This window comes from Trachypithecus francoisi, unplaced genomic scaffold (genome assembly GCF_009764315.1).
Source record: "Trachypithecus francoisi isolate TF-2019V2 unplaced genomic scaffold, Tfra_2.0 Lachesis_group20, whole genome shotgun sequence".
Lineage (NCBI taxonomy): Eukaryota > Metazoa > Chordata > Mammalia > Primates > Cercopithecidae > Trachypithecus > Trachypithecus francoisi.
This window is the reverse complement of record NW_022681466.1, coordinates 61,961,690-61,977,295: the sequence shown is the minus strand read 5'-3', so window position 1 is coordinate 61,977,295 and position 15,606 is coordinate 61,961,690. Positions and strand designations below refer to the sequence as shown.

Genomic DNA, 15,606 nt, shown 5'->3' with positions numbered 1-15,606 from the left:
TGATAGATGAGGTGGGGAATAGAGAGGGCCTTGGCAGGCAAGCAAGCAAATGGCTTGACAAAAATACTGTTTACTGCAAACTATTCTTGTGGCTGTGTGTGAGATGGCTGGAGGTAGGAGAGAAGTTTTGAAGGGAATCCAATTGTGAGAGCTGAAGCAAAGGCTGCTGTGTTGTAGGAGTGAGTTCTGAATTGGGTGAGAGGAACTATTAGCCACAAAACGAAATAATAAATGAATGAAGAAGACTGATTGATAGTCCTTAAGGGACCTTCTAACTCTGATATTCTGTATGGTTGTTACCTCCTTTGCAACATCTTCTGATATTCTACCCTCATTAGGAATCCCCTACAGACAGCTTGTGTTCTTGTTATAATCTGGGCCAATTTTTCATCTCTCATTTCTTCCAGAAGACCCAGGAGGCCAGCTTTGAAGAAAACCTGGAGAAAGAGACAGTCACAAATCATCCCCATACTGCAGGAGACGCAGAAATGGCAGAAGGTACTTGGGTCAGGTGTAAATAAATCACAATATACCTTGGTATGTCCAAATTTATATTGAGTGTGATCAATGTCAATAGAAGCAAGAAGTTTCTCAGAAGCCTTCTTGCTGTCAATGAACTGTCCCTCTGGAATAGCACTTGCATTTAAAACCTTGTATCTGCTCAGTTAAACAAAGAAGGAATGGTTAGGAAAATGTGACCACATGCCAACAAAAATGACACCAAAAAGAAATATCAACAAAAATCTGAGAGTAGAAATAAAAGTAGAAAATCCAACTGTCCTTTGAGGACAGATAGTAAAACAATATGATTTTCTGTTGCATGCCTGCTTCCTGTTATCCTTCTAACCTGTTGTATTATCCTACTACCACAAGACTATATTATTCGACTTCTTAATTTTTTAATATATACTGAGGATATATGAAACAAAATGAACAGAGGACACAATTAAGATGGTAAAATATTCACAGTATTAATGAAATACAACAAAGAAGACTGACCTTTGTTTAAAATCACCGTATAAGATTCTGCTTGGGAATCCTTTCCTACAGATGCGGATGCCTTCCAGCACACCATTACACCTCAGCTGGTGCAACACAAGTTCATGTTCCATTGCCCCTAAAAATATAGAACAGTACTTATTACTGGGCATTTGATTTTCAAACCTGTGCCTGTTTGGTTATTTCACTCTCTGTGTCTTACCAGGAGTTTTGGTTTCATTGGGAATGATACACCGTACGAAGTGAGGGTGTGTGCTCCTCAGATTCGTCATCAGTTTATTTAAATTTTCCTAGAAAACCAGACAGAAAGGACTTGATGAAAAAGTTCTACTTCAGGTTGTTTTGAATGAACCTAGACAGTCCTTTACTAGGCATGCATCTGTGAGGCTTCATTGCTCTGTATTTTGAGGGTCTCAAGAGTTCTAGCCTGCCAAATAACAAAAAGGCCAAAGTGCTTGGAAGGAATGCGCATCTCCAAGGCATTCCTTTGTAACACCAGGGATCTGTCTCATAAACAAATTGCAGTTCAGTAACCTTGTGATTCACAAGGAAAGGTTCTCAACGGAGAATCACAAGATAAAAAGTGATGGCCTTGCTATGCTACTAATGAGCTACCTGACTCTATAAAATCCCTTTTGTTTCTCTGGACATTATCTGAGAATAGTTGAGATTGTTTGTGGGGTCTCTTTCATCTCTCTCAGTGCTAATAATTTTCACAGTAGCAGTTTACAGTGGTAACCTAAGTTAGCAATTGTCCTAACTTTTGCCTTTCCTTCCTTGAGTGTATTATTCCCTGGGACCTCTTTTTTTTTTTTTTTTTTTTGAGGCAGAGTCTCGCTCTGCCGCCCAGGCTGGAGTGCTGTGGCCGGATCTCGGCTCACTGCAAGCTCCGCCTCCCGGGTTCACGCCATTCTCCTGCCTCAGCCTCCTGAGTAGCTGGGACTACAGGCGCCCGCAACCGCACCCGGCTAATTTTTTTGTATTTTTAGTAGAGACGGGATTTCACCATGGTCTCGATCTCCTGACCTTGTGATCCGCCCGCCTCGGCCTCCCAAAGTGCTGGGATTACAGGCGTGAGCCACCGCGCCCGGCTCCCTGGGACCTCTTAACCTCTGGTTTTGTTTTGGTTTTTGCAGAGTCTAAAATTGTGAAACTGGCTGGGCATGGCGGCTCACGCCTGTAATCCCAGCACTTTGGGAGGCCGAGGTGGGTGGATCGTGAGGTCAGGAGTTCGAGACCAGCCTGACCAACATGGTGAAACCCCGTCTCTACTAAAAATACAAAAATTAGCCGGGTGTGGTGGCGGGCACCTGTAATCCCAACTGCTCAGAAGGCTGAGGCAGGAAAATTGCTTGAACCCAGGAGGCGGAGGTTGCAGTGAGCCGAGATCACGCCACTGCACTATAGCCTGGGTGATAAAGCAAGACTTCATCTCGAAAATAAAATAAAATAAAATAAAATAAAATAAAATAAAATAGTGAAACTATATAACCTTGGGTGGGTGGGTGTTAGGTACCTGAGACTATTTACTATCTGAAGCATATGGGGGGAGTTATTCCAGAAATACTCAGTTGTGCCAGAGGATGATGTTTTAATCAGCCATAGAAAACTCATATGAATATTTCTCAATATTCTTAGGTAAACGCTTAAGAAGGCAGATTTTTTTTTTTTTTTTTTTTTTTTTGACAGAATCTCACTCAGTTGCCCAGGCTGGAGTACAGTGGTGCAATCTCGGTCCACTGCAACCTCTGCCTCCCGGGTTCAAGTGATTCTTCTGCCTCAGCCTCCCGAGTAGCTGGGACTACAGGCGCGCACCACTATGCCCAGCTAATTTGTATAGTTTTAGTAAAGATGGGATTTCACCATATTGGCCAGGCTGGTCTCGATCTCCTGACCTCGTGATCTGCCTGCCTTGGTCTCCCAAAGTGCTGGGATTACAGGCGTGAGCCACTGCGCCTGGCCAAGAAGGCAGATTTTTTTTTTTTTTTTTTCGTATCTCAGTTAACCATTAGGAAATGAAGAAAATAAGTAATGTGAGTTCCTAATTTTGAAAACACGTATGAAAGCAAGTTGATAAAACAGAAGTCTTATTTGGTAAGATAATGCAAATTGGTTGTGAGAAAGAAAAAGAACAAGAGTAGTTTTCTTGTTTATATCATAGGTCGTATGTCATGTCTATATTTTAGTTTTATAAGGAATGAGACTTAGCCATACATATTTTGATATTATTAAAAGCCATTATTAGTCCATCTATAAGAACCATTTTTTAAGCTACATAGGGAAATCACATTATTTTGTAGTGAAACTATTATTCTTTAATCTCAAGAGATATTTCGTATCTTAATGATCCATTTAAATCACTGGGCTTGGCTTTAGATGATTTTCAGCTGTAAGGAAAAATGAAATTCACCTCAGAGGACAAAGATATGTTTTGGTGAAAGATGTCATGAAGAGTGTTTCTGAAGCTCATTCTCAGGAACTCAGGAACATTTTCAAAGGGCAACATTAGTGGAATAAGAATCTGGCTCTCCACAGGGACAGCTCTGAAGTTTAACTATACTTCTTTAGAAATCAGCTTCATTAGATAATAAGAAAGTTTCTAAGGACATTTTGGCCATCCTGAATACATTAGATAATCATAATAAGGAATAATGGGTAAAGCATCCGTTCCTACAGAAGTAGTATTTCTTTGGCTATACTCTTGACAAGAGCGGATATTTGAAGTGGTTCCTGTTAACATTTTTTTTTTTTTTTTGAGACGGAGTCTCGCTGTGTCGCCCAGGCTGGAGTGCAGTGGCCGGATCTCAGCTCACTGCAAGCTCCGCCTCCCGGGTTTAAGCCATTCTCCTGCCTCAGCCTCCCGAGTAGCTGGGGCTACAGGCGCCCGCCACCTCGCCTGGCTAGTTTTTTGTATTTTTTAGTAGAGACGGGGTTTCACCGTGTTAGCCAGGAGGGTCTCGATCTCCTGACCTCGTGATCCGCCCGTCTCGGCCTCCCAAAGTGCTGGGATTACAGGCTTGAGCCACTGCGCCCGGCCTCCTGTTAACATTTTATTCCCTCATAATGTATTCTAAATCCTTAATTATGATAATTCCTAGAAACTGAGTAGATATTTCAAATTAAATTTGTACTTTACCCTGAAAAGGGCAGACACAGTCTGGAAAGAAGAGCCCTTTTTCTTAGCACCTTTCTTTGCGCCGCTATCTGAGGTAAAAAGAAAACCCATCAATAAGAATAGAATACCAGAGGCTTATATGAACATGTATTATAACATTCTATGAGAATGGGTTCAATTTAGATTAAGGACACAGAAAGTACCTGCTTCAGCACTCGCATACGTGGAAAAGAGACTGGCTAGAGTCTTCATTGCAGACTTCTGGTACAACCCCACCACAGTGTCATTCAGGGGGTCCTTGTTCTTGTCCAGCCAGCCAGTAATGTTGTAGTCCACAGTGCCAGCATAGTGAATCAGAGAGAAGTGGGCCTCGGCCTTGCCTTTGACCACCTTGGGCTTCTGGAAGTTGGCGGACTTGCCCAGGTGCTGGTCATACAGCTTGTTCTTGAAGGAGGTGTCTGTTGCCTTGGGGAACATGCACTCCTCTTCCAGGATGGAGAAGATGCCCATAGGCTAGATTCAGAAAAGTAACATTGGTGTCAACTTAACTTCTCTCAAAAGATAGAGACATGGTGGCTGTCATTTGACTGAATTATGAGCACACCCGATTAAATATATGTCTGAAATAAACCAGGGTCATAGCTCAAAGAAGTCCCTTGTTATCACTACAGTGACTTTTGCACTATTCTTCTCACATTCAATCTGTAGCATTACTTTCAATTAGAAGAATAGCTGGATGCAAACTCCCTCAACACAGCATGTTGAAATGTTGTGTATTATCACACTTTTTTCCTATTCAGTGAATAAATCTATTGTCAGAGTTTTTTTTTGCTATGAAAATAACTTGCTGACTTACGATGTTGACTCTATGCAGTAATTAAACAGTATAAACAACCAAACTTTCTTTAAGATATTTTGGGTATTTAATTTCTTTAAAATAGATTATAAGCTGAGTACAGTGGCTTACGCCTGTAATCCTAATACTTTGGGAGGACAAGACAGGAGGATCACTTGAACTCAGGAGTTCGAGACCAGCTAGGGCAACATGGCAAGACACTGTCTCTACAAAAAATTCAAAAATTAGCCAAGCACATGCCGGTGGTCCCAGCTACTCCGTCTCCCGGTCTCTCTCACCAGGAGACGGAGGTGAGAGGATTGCTTGAGCCTCAAGGTTTAGGCTGCAGTGAGCTGTGATCGCACCATTGCACTTCAGCCTGGGCAACAGAGTGAGACTCTGTCTAAATAACTAACTAACTAAATAAATAAAATCGATTATGAAGTAGCATATGCAGTTTGACTTCTTGACTTTGAACAGATTAGCTTTCATGAAAGCACTAACTGTATCATGTGTGCATTAATTTTTATATAGAAAAATATTTTTATTGTAGACATCATGGATCATAATGGAGATAGATCAAGAACTAATGAGGATAGTAGTTGCAGTGAAGCAGAACATCTCAAATAGAGTTTTCAGTGCTGCGTTAAAGTTGGGTTTGATCCAGTATCAGAATAAGAATGGTTAGAACAAAACAAAGTAAACACTGTCAGATCTTTCTTATGTAAAAGTTAAAAAGAGGAAGTCATTTCTAAGTAGTAATTTTCCAATTTGTTCAGATCACAAACCATTCCAGAAAGATTACAGTAATACTTTCTGGAATTGCTTAAGATTTCTGGGAAAGTGATCCTCGCAGTCTGCCCTTCTTTGGAAACCAAACTGACCTTCTCAATGAGCTCGATGCAGGCAGCCAGGTCCATCCCGAAGTCGATGAACGTCCACTCGATACCTTCCTTCTTGTACTCCTCCTGCTCCAGCACGAACATGTGGTGGTTGAAAAACTGTTGCAGTTTCTCGTTGGTGAAGTTGATGCACAGCTGCTCCAGGCTGTTGAACTATACAAAATAGTAGAGATTTCCAAATCGAATGAGTTTTTATAGTAGTAAAATTCATCACTGAAAAAATTCTTTTATTAAAAAAATGTGGAATGTAGTAATGAGATGCAATTCAAACTGTTATTCCTTCAAAAAATGATCATTGGCCTGGCGTGGTGTCTCACAACTGTAATTCCAGCACTTTGGGAGGCTGGCTGGGTGGAGCATGAGGTCAAGAGATCAAGACCATCCTGGCCAACATGGTGAAACCCTGTCTCTACTAAAAATACAAAAAAAGTAGCTGGGCATGGTGGCGGGCATCTGTAATCCCAGCTACTTGGGAGGCTGAGGCAGGAGAATCGCTTGAACCTGGGAGGCGGAGGTTGCAGTGAGCCGAGATCGTGCCACTGCACTCCAGACTGGGTGGCAGAGTGAGACTCTGAAAGAAAAGATCTTTATTCACATGAGCCTTTCTCATGAATTCCAGGCATTGTTTAGGGTCCCAGATATCAATGTTAGAACACAAGTTCTGGTAGAATTTACCTTTTCTCCTCTAAGATTCCATGGACAAGGGTATACATTAAAAGTTCAACCACGGTCCTGTGTTACGGTTTAGATTCAAAGGTAAGGGGAAAGGAGTTTATTGGCAAGCCTCGCTTCTTTTACCACTCCCACTCTCCAATTCAAAATAAAGTTCACATTTTCAACTTTGGCTGTTACATTATTAAGGAAAGCTGATCTTAAGACCTTTAGTATAAAGGTCTTGATGTATAAAGTGAAATCGTTAGGGTAATTTCTCTTCTATTTATAGCAGACATTTAGCAGATCCCCCTTGTCAGGTGTGTAAAACCAGGGACCTGATATAGTATAGCAGTTGAAGATCCACAAGAGTCTTTGTAATAATTTACTCCCTTATTTTATAGATGGTGGACTGATGCCCTGGCGGTAAAATAGTTTGTGTAAGATGAATCTGGAAGAGGAGAGACAGACTCTCATCTGTCTCTAGGCTTCTACCTTTGGGCCTTTTCTCCTCTATGAAGAAGGCTTGTGTATGGACCAACTGCTGTAGATCTGGGTTGCTGTCCTGGATTTGTCTTATGCACCTGTGAGATCTTTAGCTAGTGTTTTGATTTCCCTGCATCTCAGTTTCTTTTATATAAGTTGGGAGAATATTAGCTACTCCTTGGGTTGTTTTGAAGATTAAATAAGGTAACATTTTGAAGTCCCTAGTGTGCACTGCTGGCCCAGTGAGTGTTAGCTATTATTAGTAGTACATTATGTTACCTCCTATTTTGCAGATAACCCTTGTTCTAGGTGCAGTGTTGGAGGCAAGTAATATGGACACTATAAATGTGAATGAATAATGATAATACTTAATACATCAAAGCCCACAATTGCCTCCTTCTTAATTCTTATTAACATGAAGATAACTCACATCAAAGATTTCAAAGCCAGCAATGTCCAAGACCCCGATGAAGTACTGCCGGGGCTGCTTGGTGTCCAGCTGCTGGTTGATGCGGGTCACCATCCACAGGAACATCTTCTCATAGACGGCTTTGGCGAGAGCACCCACCGCATTGTACACCTTCATAGATAATGTTTGTTGGTGTTGTTAAAGACATGCCATGAAGGCCTGAGATGTGTATGATTCATTGAGGTCATGTACTTACCTGCTGCACAGTTTGACCTTTGGTGACATACTCATTGCCGACCTTGACCCTGGGGTAGCAGAGGGCTTTGAGTAGGTCTGCAGAGTTCAGACTCTGAAGATAGGCTGCCTTGTCAGCAACTGCAGAAACACAGTTCAGGACATGTTTCATGAAGGATATCCTCTTTTACCTACTCTTTCCATTTTTTCTCCAATTCAACCTATTATTTAAATAAAAAGCTCAAATAACTCTATAAAAGGCCAAATGAGATTCTCTAACCTTAGAGCATGTGGTTGCCAGTAAATGGTTGATTGCTTATACTGACCTTTAGTGATTTATTACAAGTAGTTTTAAAGAAATTTTTCATCAACCATAAACATATGTAATGTTTATTGCAGTCTTGCAATTTTTTATAAGTAAAAGCCATAGTCCCTGTTTTTAAGACACATTAGGTGTAATTGGAAGAATAATATAAATATTCACTGTTAGAGAGGGCAAACGTCAGAATATTTTGATTCTCATCTTAGTTTTTCACCTCCCTATTAAACCTTGCTGGATTAATTTCTTTATCTAAAAATGTGGAGATTAAATTTTACTGGGTGATCCCTACAGAGTCCCTATCTAAAATTCTGTCAGTGACTATAATGTAAATAAATGTCATATGTCAGGTACACCAGTAACCGATGAAACGTTTAGAGGAAGAAGAAAGAATGTCAATTCGAGGTGGTCAGGAAAGGCTCTAAGGAGTGATAACTATCTTTCTGTGGTAGGTCCTGTATATTGTGTGTTCTTTTTATACATAGAATATATAATCTTTTTTCTCAATTCCTTTTTTTAAATCTTACTTGCTGCCTATATTATCTATAGATTTATATACAGACAATACACACATTCATACAGATGACTCTGGGGGTATCTTTCTCCCCAGCCCTGAATTTGGGCAGATTCTCTGTTGTCCGTTCCTAGGGTCTTCCTATTCAGTGCTGAAATAGAGCAGCCTACAGTTATCTCATATACCCACCTTCATTGCCAAGGCCAACGAGAAGCACTATTATACCTCATTCTATCTCATAGTTTGTGCTTATAAGTGGCTTTTGGGGTTTGTTGTGACTTATTTGGGCTGGATGGAAATGATGGAGACATGGAGATGTAAGGAAGGGAGGGGGTGAGGAAAGCATGCAGTGTGTGTAAATGTGTATATGCCCTTCACAAGTCACAAGTCCAGCCACAAAGGAGATGTGAGTGTAAAATAGGATTTTTTTTTTTTTTGGCTACATTCTCTCATTAAACCCAGAAAAGGTTTCATTTGGTACCTTCTGTGCCATCTGGCTCAGCTTGCTCCTCGCGCTGCTTTTGCTTGAATTTCATGTTCCCATAATGCATCACAGCCCCTGTGAGCTTATAGATGGACACTTTCTCTTCAGGAGTGAAGCCCAGGATGTCAATGGCACTCTACCAGGAAAAATGATAGGACAGAGGTTAGGGCCGAAGAGACTAACTTATAAGAGAATTTATACATATCCTAAGGTAACCACAGTAAGTTACTTACCTACAGTAAGTTGCTATTATCATTCCCATGCGTAATGGATTTTTAAAATTAGTGTGTTTGACTTACATCAGTGGCCATCAACTCCTCTTGGTCATCAATACTCGGAACGGTGATCTCCCCCTGACTGACGAAGGCATAGTCATATGGGTTGGTGGTGATCAGGAGCATTTCTGGGTCACAATTCAGGGCATACATTTTACATTAGACATTGTTAATAAAATATTAACTTCCATCTATGACTTTAAGTTCTTTCTTACCAATTAGATCTGGCTTCTTATTGGAAGTGATCTGATAAAAAATATGGTAGCTTCTTTCTGCCTTTAGCTGGAAAGTAACTCTGGACTTTTCTAAAAGATCTGGAGAGGGAAATAGATATCGAGTTAGAAAAAAGTATCAGTGCTTCTGAGATGGTAAATGAAACTCACGTTTTTGGTCAAATTTGGGGCATTACATTTGGCTCCAGTGAGATTTCAACTTGATGACCAATTGCAGATGGATTGTGATTCTCACTGTCTAAGAGCAGCAACTGAAGCATACTTGCTCTAGGACAAATATATTTTTCACATGAAGGATCCGTGACCTCTGTATTTTAGTTGATCCCGAATGTCCCCTCCTTCTTTGGATCACCTAGGATTCACTCTGTGGTGAGGGGCTACCTTGGAAACATCTACCAAAACTCAGATCCGGAGCAACCACAGAGATGTATTGGAAACCCATAGGTAGCCCTAGCTTTTGTCCTGGAAAAAAATCATAGTTGCTTCTGGGGCAGGAATTTCTCTAGGATGTGTTACAGAACCATCAAGTCTGAGACTGAGATAAAGGGAGCATTCAGTGGATTATGGGTAAGCCTGGCATTAGCTTACAGGCAGTACTGGCAGCAGACTACCCTTTTAACAGGCTTCATGTGCAGCAAAGGTTGCAAAATATCCCTGCAATTGAAATCAGTTGTCTCTCTGTTTTGATTTTCAATGGTCCTGTTACTCACATGTTTCTATATCAGCAGATGCCAGCTTCCCCGTAGTTCCAAAGTGGATTCTAATGAATTTACCCTTGAAAAGAATATTTAATATTAGAAAACTGAAACACACAGAGAGATGCAACTGAAATAGTAATTCAATAATAATTCAGATGTGGCTACTCTGGAAGTTAGGGATGGAGTAGACCCCTCTGTGACCAAGAGACTCACAAAGCGAGAGGAGTTGTCATTCCTCACAGTTTTGGCATTGCCAAAGGCCTCCAGTAGGGGATTGGCGCTGATGATTTGATCTTCCAGAGTACCCTGCAAAGGAAGGAGCAGTTCTCACATCTGGAACTCCAGATATCTGAGAGCCTTGACAGAGTCTTTGACTCTGGCTACCAGACCTACCTGCATTTTGCCAGATTCATCCTTCTTCTTCTCTCCAGTAACTGCAATTGTTGCAAAGTATTGGATGACACGCTTGGTGTTCACAGTCTTTCCGGCACCAGATTCTCCGCTGTCAAATGGAAATCAGAGAAGAAATCAGAGAACTATGGCCTGCATTGTCAACATCTAAGACAATCCTTGCAAATCAGAGAAGAAAAAAAATCACATACGTGATCAGGATGGACTGGTTCTCTCGATCTGTGAATGAATTCAAAATCATCAGTTAAAAAATGCATATTTAATATGAAGATTACTGAATCAGTTCAGATCAAACACAGCTTGTTCTTTGTAACTTTTTGAAGATGTCAACTTTGGTTTTGGTTTTGTGTTTATCCTCCAAAATAGCCATTTGCTTCTCACTGTAAAATGTGTGAAAATGAGAGCAAGGAATATCTATTGCTTTTTGTATTTGTTAATTTTTAATTGTGGTAAGATACACATAACATAAAATTTACCATTAACCATTTTTAAGTGTAGAGATCACTGGCAGTAAATACATTCGTAAAGTTGTACAATCATCACCACACTTCATCTCCATAACTCTTTTCATCTTGTTAAACTGAAACTCTGTGTCCCTTAAACTCTTAACTCCCCATCTCCTACTCCTCCCATTCCCTGGCACCCACCGTTCTACTTTCTGCCTCTGTGAATTTGACTACTCTAGGTACCTCATATAAGAGGAATCATAGAGTATTTGTTTTTTTTTGTGACTGGCTTCTTTCACTCAGCATGATGCCCTCAAGGTTCGTTCATATTTTAGCATATGTCCGAATTGCCTTCCTTTTAGAGGCAGGATATCTTCTTGCGTGTATATACCACATTTTGCGTATCCGTTCGTCTGTCGATGGATACTTGGGTTGCTTCCATGTTTTTGCTATTGTAAATAATGCTGCTATTAACATAGCTGTACAAATGTCTCTTCCAGACCCTGCTTCCAGTTCTTTTGGGTATATACTCAGAAGTGGAATTGCTAGATCATACTGTAATTCTATTTCTAATTTGTTGAGGAACTACCATACTGTTTCCACAGTGGCTGAATCATTTTACATGATCACTAACAGTGTGCAAGAGTTCTAATTTCTCCAGTTCTTGTCAAAACTTGTTATTTTCTGATTTTTTGATAGTAAACATCCTAATGAGTGTAAGGTACATATTTGATTAATTTTTAAAACATTTATTACAGAAAATTCAAACATATACAGAAGTAGAGACAATAATATAATGAATCCCCATGTGCCCATCATACAGATGCAATGGTTATTAACATTTGACCAATTTTATATCATCTATACGCCATCCCAATCTCACTGAATTATTTTAAAGAAAATCCCAGACATCTTATAATTTTATTTATAAATACTGCAATTAGAATTACAGAATTTTGAAGTCATAAAAGATCTTAGAAATTGCTTAGGCCAACCCTTACATTTGAGGGATAAAAAACTGAGACCGATAAAGGAGGAAGTGACTTTTCTAATATTAAGTATATAGCTAGTTAAGGTCAAAGATATCCTCCTGGCGTCTTCCCAGCTTTTGATGTCACTCATTTGATGTCTGGCAATACTAAATAAGGAAGGGGTCTGGAATTGTGAATATTTGTGTTCATCTGCTTTTATTTTCCTTTTGATCTTATATGCATTTCTAAATAATAAAAACAAAGTCACTGATTATGTGACTGATACGTTGTATTTATATCAATTTGCTGATTTGTTAAATCTCTAATTCTATAGTGTTAGATTATAGATTTTAGAGAATTCTAAAACCTAAAAATCTATTCAGGGAAAATAGATACAAATCTGGATGTTATTTAGATGTAGATATAGACATAGACTTCAGAAAACTTTAGCCTTCTCTTCAGGGAAGTTGATGCAGATTTTGCATCCTAGTCAGATAGATTTGTTTTCTAGTATAAGCAAAACCGTGGAAGATTATATCACGTCTAGTGGGAGCACAGATAAGAAAACAATGTTCGGGTCTCTTGGCAATGCTAAAATAACATTCACCAGCTCAAATGCTAGAGTGCTGCACCATTTTGTACTAAAATCATGTTTGGGAGCCATAAGTAACCTTCAGTTTGGAGCAGCCCCAAACCAAACCATTTGGAACAGAGAGCTTGCTGGGTGGGAGGGCAGGGGTGGTGTACATAGCTGTGTAAATGCAGCTGCTGAGTATTAAAACCTCTGAAACGAGCCAGCGTTTGGATAATTTCTGGGAGGTAGTTAGCTTCTGTTGACAACCAAAGAACAGTTTACTGGCATAGAATCCTTGTAGAATCTGTTGGCCAATTTGTAATGGGAGATTCCTATTTTATCCCTTCCTCTTTTTTCTCCCCCTTGAAAAGACAATTTAAAAACAAGTGCAAAAAAACAAACCAAAAAGAAAGCAAAAACACCTTAGTTTCTAAAATTCCATGGAACAACAGGAGACTCAGGAATATAAACTATTTCCAAAGGCAGTGCATTTGCTGTATGAAGATAAAAGGTTTTAATGCTGTATTTGGGCCTATAATGCATATCAAAGCTGATTGTTTATACCTTGATAAGGCAGGAATAACAGGCTTTGATACAATTTAAAAATTTTTCTCAGAAAAGATTTTTTCCTTTCATTTTAATAGGAAAGTGCTTCAAATCTTTGGGAGGAAAATCATAGCTTTCTTTACTCATGTTCTACCCTTAAAGGCTGGCAATATTAGCTGTGTCATTCAAAAATAAATGTAAGAATTCACAAAGTTTTCCAGCTGTGGCTGATAACTCTTTTCGTTGATTGCTGTGAACCTGGGTATTTTTAAAAAGTCTATTTGAACATTATTTTCTATCCAAATTGGAAAGTAAAAAAATATGGAAAATAATAAATATGTTTACAGTGGTCTAGTAATTGTTTCAGCTAGCCTTCCACTTAACTATCTGTGTTAGCTTGGGAAGGACAGTGAATTCAGTGAGCTTCACTTTACTCATCTGCAAAATGGAGGTAGCTGCTGGGAAGAGCATCAGATGTCACGGCTGTGAAAGTTTTTTGAAAACAGTGAAGCCCCATGTGGCTAGAATGTATTATTATAATATAATGAGGCTCGGAAGAGGTCTGTCTGTTCCGCAAAGATTCTATTTACACATTTCTGTAAATAGATGCCTCTCTCACTCACCAGTCAACATGAACTGATAGGCATTGTCAGAGATGGAGAAGATGTGGGGTGGAGCCTCCTGGCGCTTTTTGCCTCTGTAGGCAGCCACCACCTCTGGCTTGTACACCGGCAGCCACTTGTAGGGGTTGACGGTGACACAGAAGAGGCCTGAGTAGGTCTGTGAAGATCAGAACATTTATCATTTGGATCTTGTTTTTACTCAGAGAGAGACATGAAATCAAAAGGTATTTACAGACACTCACGTAGATCATCCAGGCTGCGTAGCGCTCTTTGAGGTTGTACAGCACTCCAGGCTCGTGTAGGTGAGTCATCATGGCCATGTCCTCAATTTTGTCATATTTTGGAGGGTTCATAGGGAAGACTTGGTCTTCCCTGACAGTTAGAGTCTGGGGAGTAAGCAAGAAACCAGTTCGTTTCTGTTTGTTTGTTTGAGATAGAGATTTGCTCTTGTTGCCCAGGCTGGAGGGCAGTGGCGCAATCTCAGCTCACTGCAACCTCCGCCTTCCTGGTTCAAGCGATTCTCCTGCCTCAGCCTCCCGAGTAGCTGGGATTGCAAGCGCCCACCACCATGCCCAGCTAATTTTAGTATTTTTAGTAGAGACAGGGTTTCGCCATGTTGGCCAGGCTGGTCTCAAACTCCTGATCTCGGGTGATCCACCCGCCTCAGCCTCCCAAAGTGCTGGGATTACAGGCATGCGCCACTGCCCCTGGCTGAGACTAATTTGTTTTGATAGTTGGAGGTAGGGTTTATGTTTGCCTGTATATTTTGGTGTAAAACTATAATCGCACATACTTCTCATTATTTTATTTAATGTCTTCTTAAAAAGGCATGAAATATATTCATTTCAGAGCTTCAGTGTTAAGAAAACCTGTTTCCTATGATGAGCTAGGACACTATCTTTTTAAAAGATTTTTTCCTCCCACATTCTCTTATCCCAGATTTATCACTTTGTATCCTTTTATTCTTATTTTAATAGGCTAAATTTTTATTATTTTTCTTTCATTCATTAAGAAACTTCGTTTTCTGGAAGTAATGGGGATGTTAATACATTATTTAACTAAGTAAATATTTAACTTCTGATAGAAGAGCTTGTTTTCATTTCTCTCACGTTTGGAGATTCAGACTAGGAAGTGGGGAATTGAAGGGAGATAGTGAAGGCCATACATAGTGGGGTGAGGTCCTGTGCGAAGTTGGGAAGGGAAGACATGAAGTTATTGCTGTGAATTCCTTTTGCCTTCTGCATCTGATGTCTCTACACTGACTAGAAGGGTGTTTGCATTGCCAACAGGCTTGGAGATTCCCAGGAAGTTAGGCTTCAACTTTTGAACCAAGAAATAAAATGGGGAGTATTTTCTCCCTGTTTTCACTTACTGCTCCACCTTCAGTCTTGACAGTTACTCTCCCTCCTTCTTTGCTCTGTATAGCACTCTTCACATAGGATTCCTTGGGCTCCGCCACAAAGACAGATGTTTTAGCATCAAACGGCTTGTTTTGGGCCTCAATCCGCTCCTTTTCCGATTTTCGAAGATAGGGAGCAGCCTCGCCAAAAACAGCCATCTCAGCATCCGAGCTCGCACTCATGGCTGCGATTTATTCAGCAAAGGATTCTACCTAGGGAGGAAAGAAACGGGAGAGAGAGAAATAAAAAGCAGAAGTCACAAATGTGAGTTAGGCTTTGAAATGAAAGACAATGTTGAACATAGCCTGTGCTGTAACTGTTCCTCCAAACTGACACTCCCCAGTGTTCTAACACAGTCTAAAGGACAAGTTTGGAGTCAGACTGTAATTTGAGCTTTCATTTTTAGGACTGTGAGTTTCCTTTCCAGATCACATATCTTGATCCTCAGGGATAGGCTACCTATAACTGAATTAGAATGAAA

General features: G+C 40.1%; 1 protein-coding gene across 1 annotated transcript in view; it reads right to left on the bottom strand.

Annotated features, from left to right (window-relative positions):
• The window catches only part of MYH8 (myosin heavy chain 8), a 31,134-nt gene extending 15,797 nt beyond the window's left edge, over positions 1-15,337 (bottom strand). Inside the window, exons 1-19 of the mRNA XM_033184546.1 lie at positions 15,098-15,337; positions 13,968-14,111; positions 13,726-13,882; positions 10,757-10,784; positions 10,548-10,656; positions 10,368-10,460; positions 10,167-10,230; positions 9,439-9,537; positions 9,248-9,351; positions 8,946-9,084; positions 7,654-7,772; positions 7,419-7,568; positions 5,834-6,004; positions 4,318-4,627; positions 4,136-4,203; positions 1,202-1,289; positions 1,000-1,117; positions 534-657; positions 301-437 (exon numbers count right to left, since the gene is read on the bottom strand). Coding sequence (XP_033040437.1) covers positions 301-437; positions 534-657; positions 1,000-1,117; positions 1,202-1,289; positions 4,136-4,203; positions 4,318-4,627; positions 5,834-6,004; positions 7,419-7,568; positions 7,654-7,772; positions 8,946-9,084; positions 9,248-9,351; positions 9,439-9,537; positions 10,167-10,230; positions 10,368-10,460; positions 10,548-10,656; positions 10,757-10,784; positions 13,726-13,882; positions 13,968-14,111; positions 15,098-15,307 — 2,432 coding nt within the window. The 5' untranslated portion in view covers positions 15,308-15,337. The remainder of the gene's footprint in view (positions 1-300; positions 438-533; positions 658-999; positions 1,118-1,201; positions 1,290-4,135; positions 4,204-4,317; positions 4,628-5,833; positions 6,005-7,418; positions 7,569-7,653; positions 7,773-8,945; positions 9,085-9,247; positions 9,352-9,438; positions 9,538-10,166; positions 10,231-10,367; positions 10,461-10,547; positions 10,657-10,756; positions 10,785-13,725; positions 13,883-13,967; positions 14,112-15,097) is intronic.
• Positions 15,338-15,606: the final 269 nt, after the last annotated feature.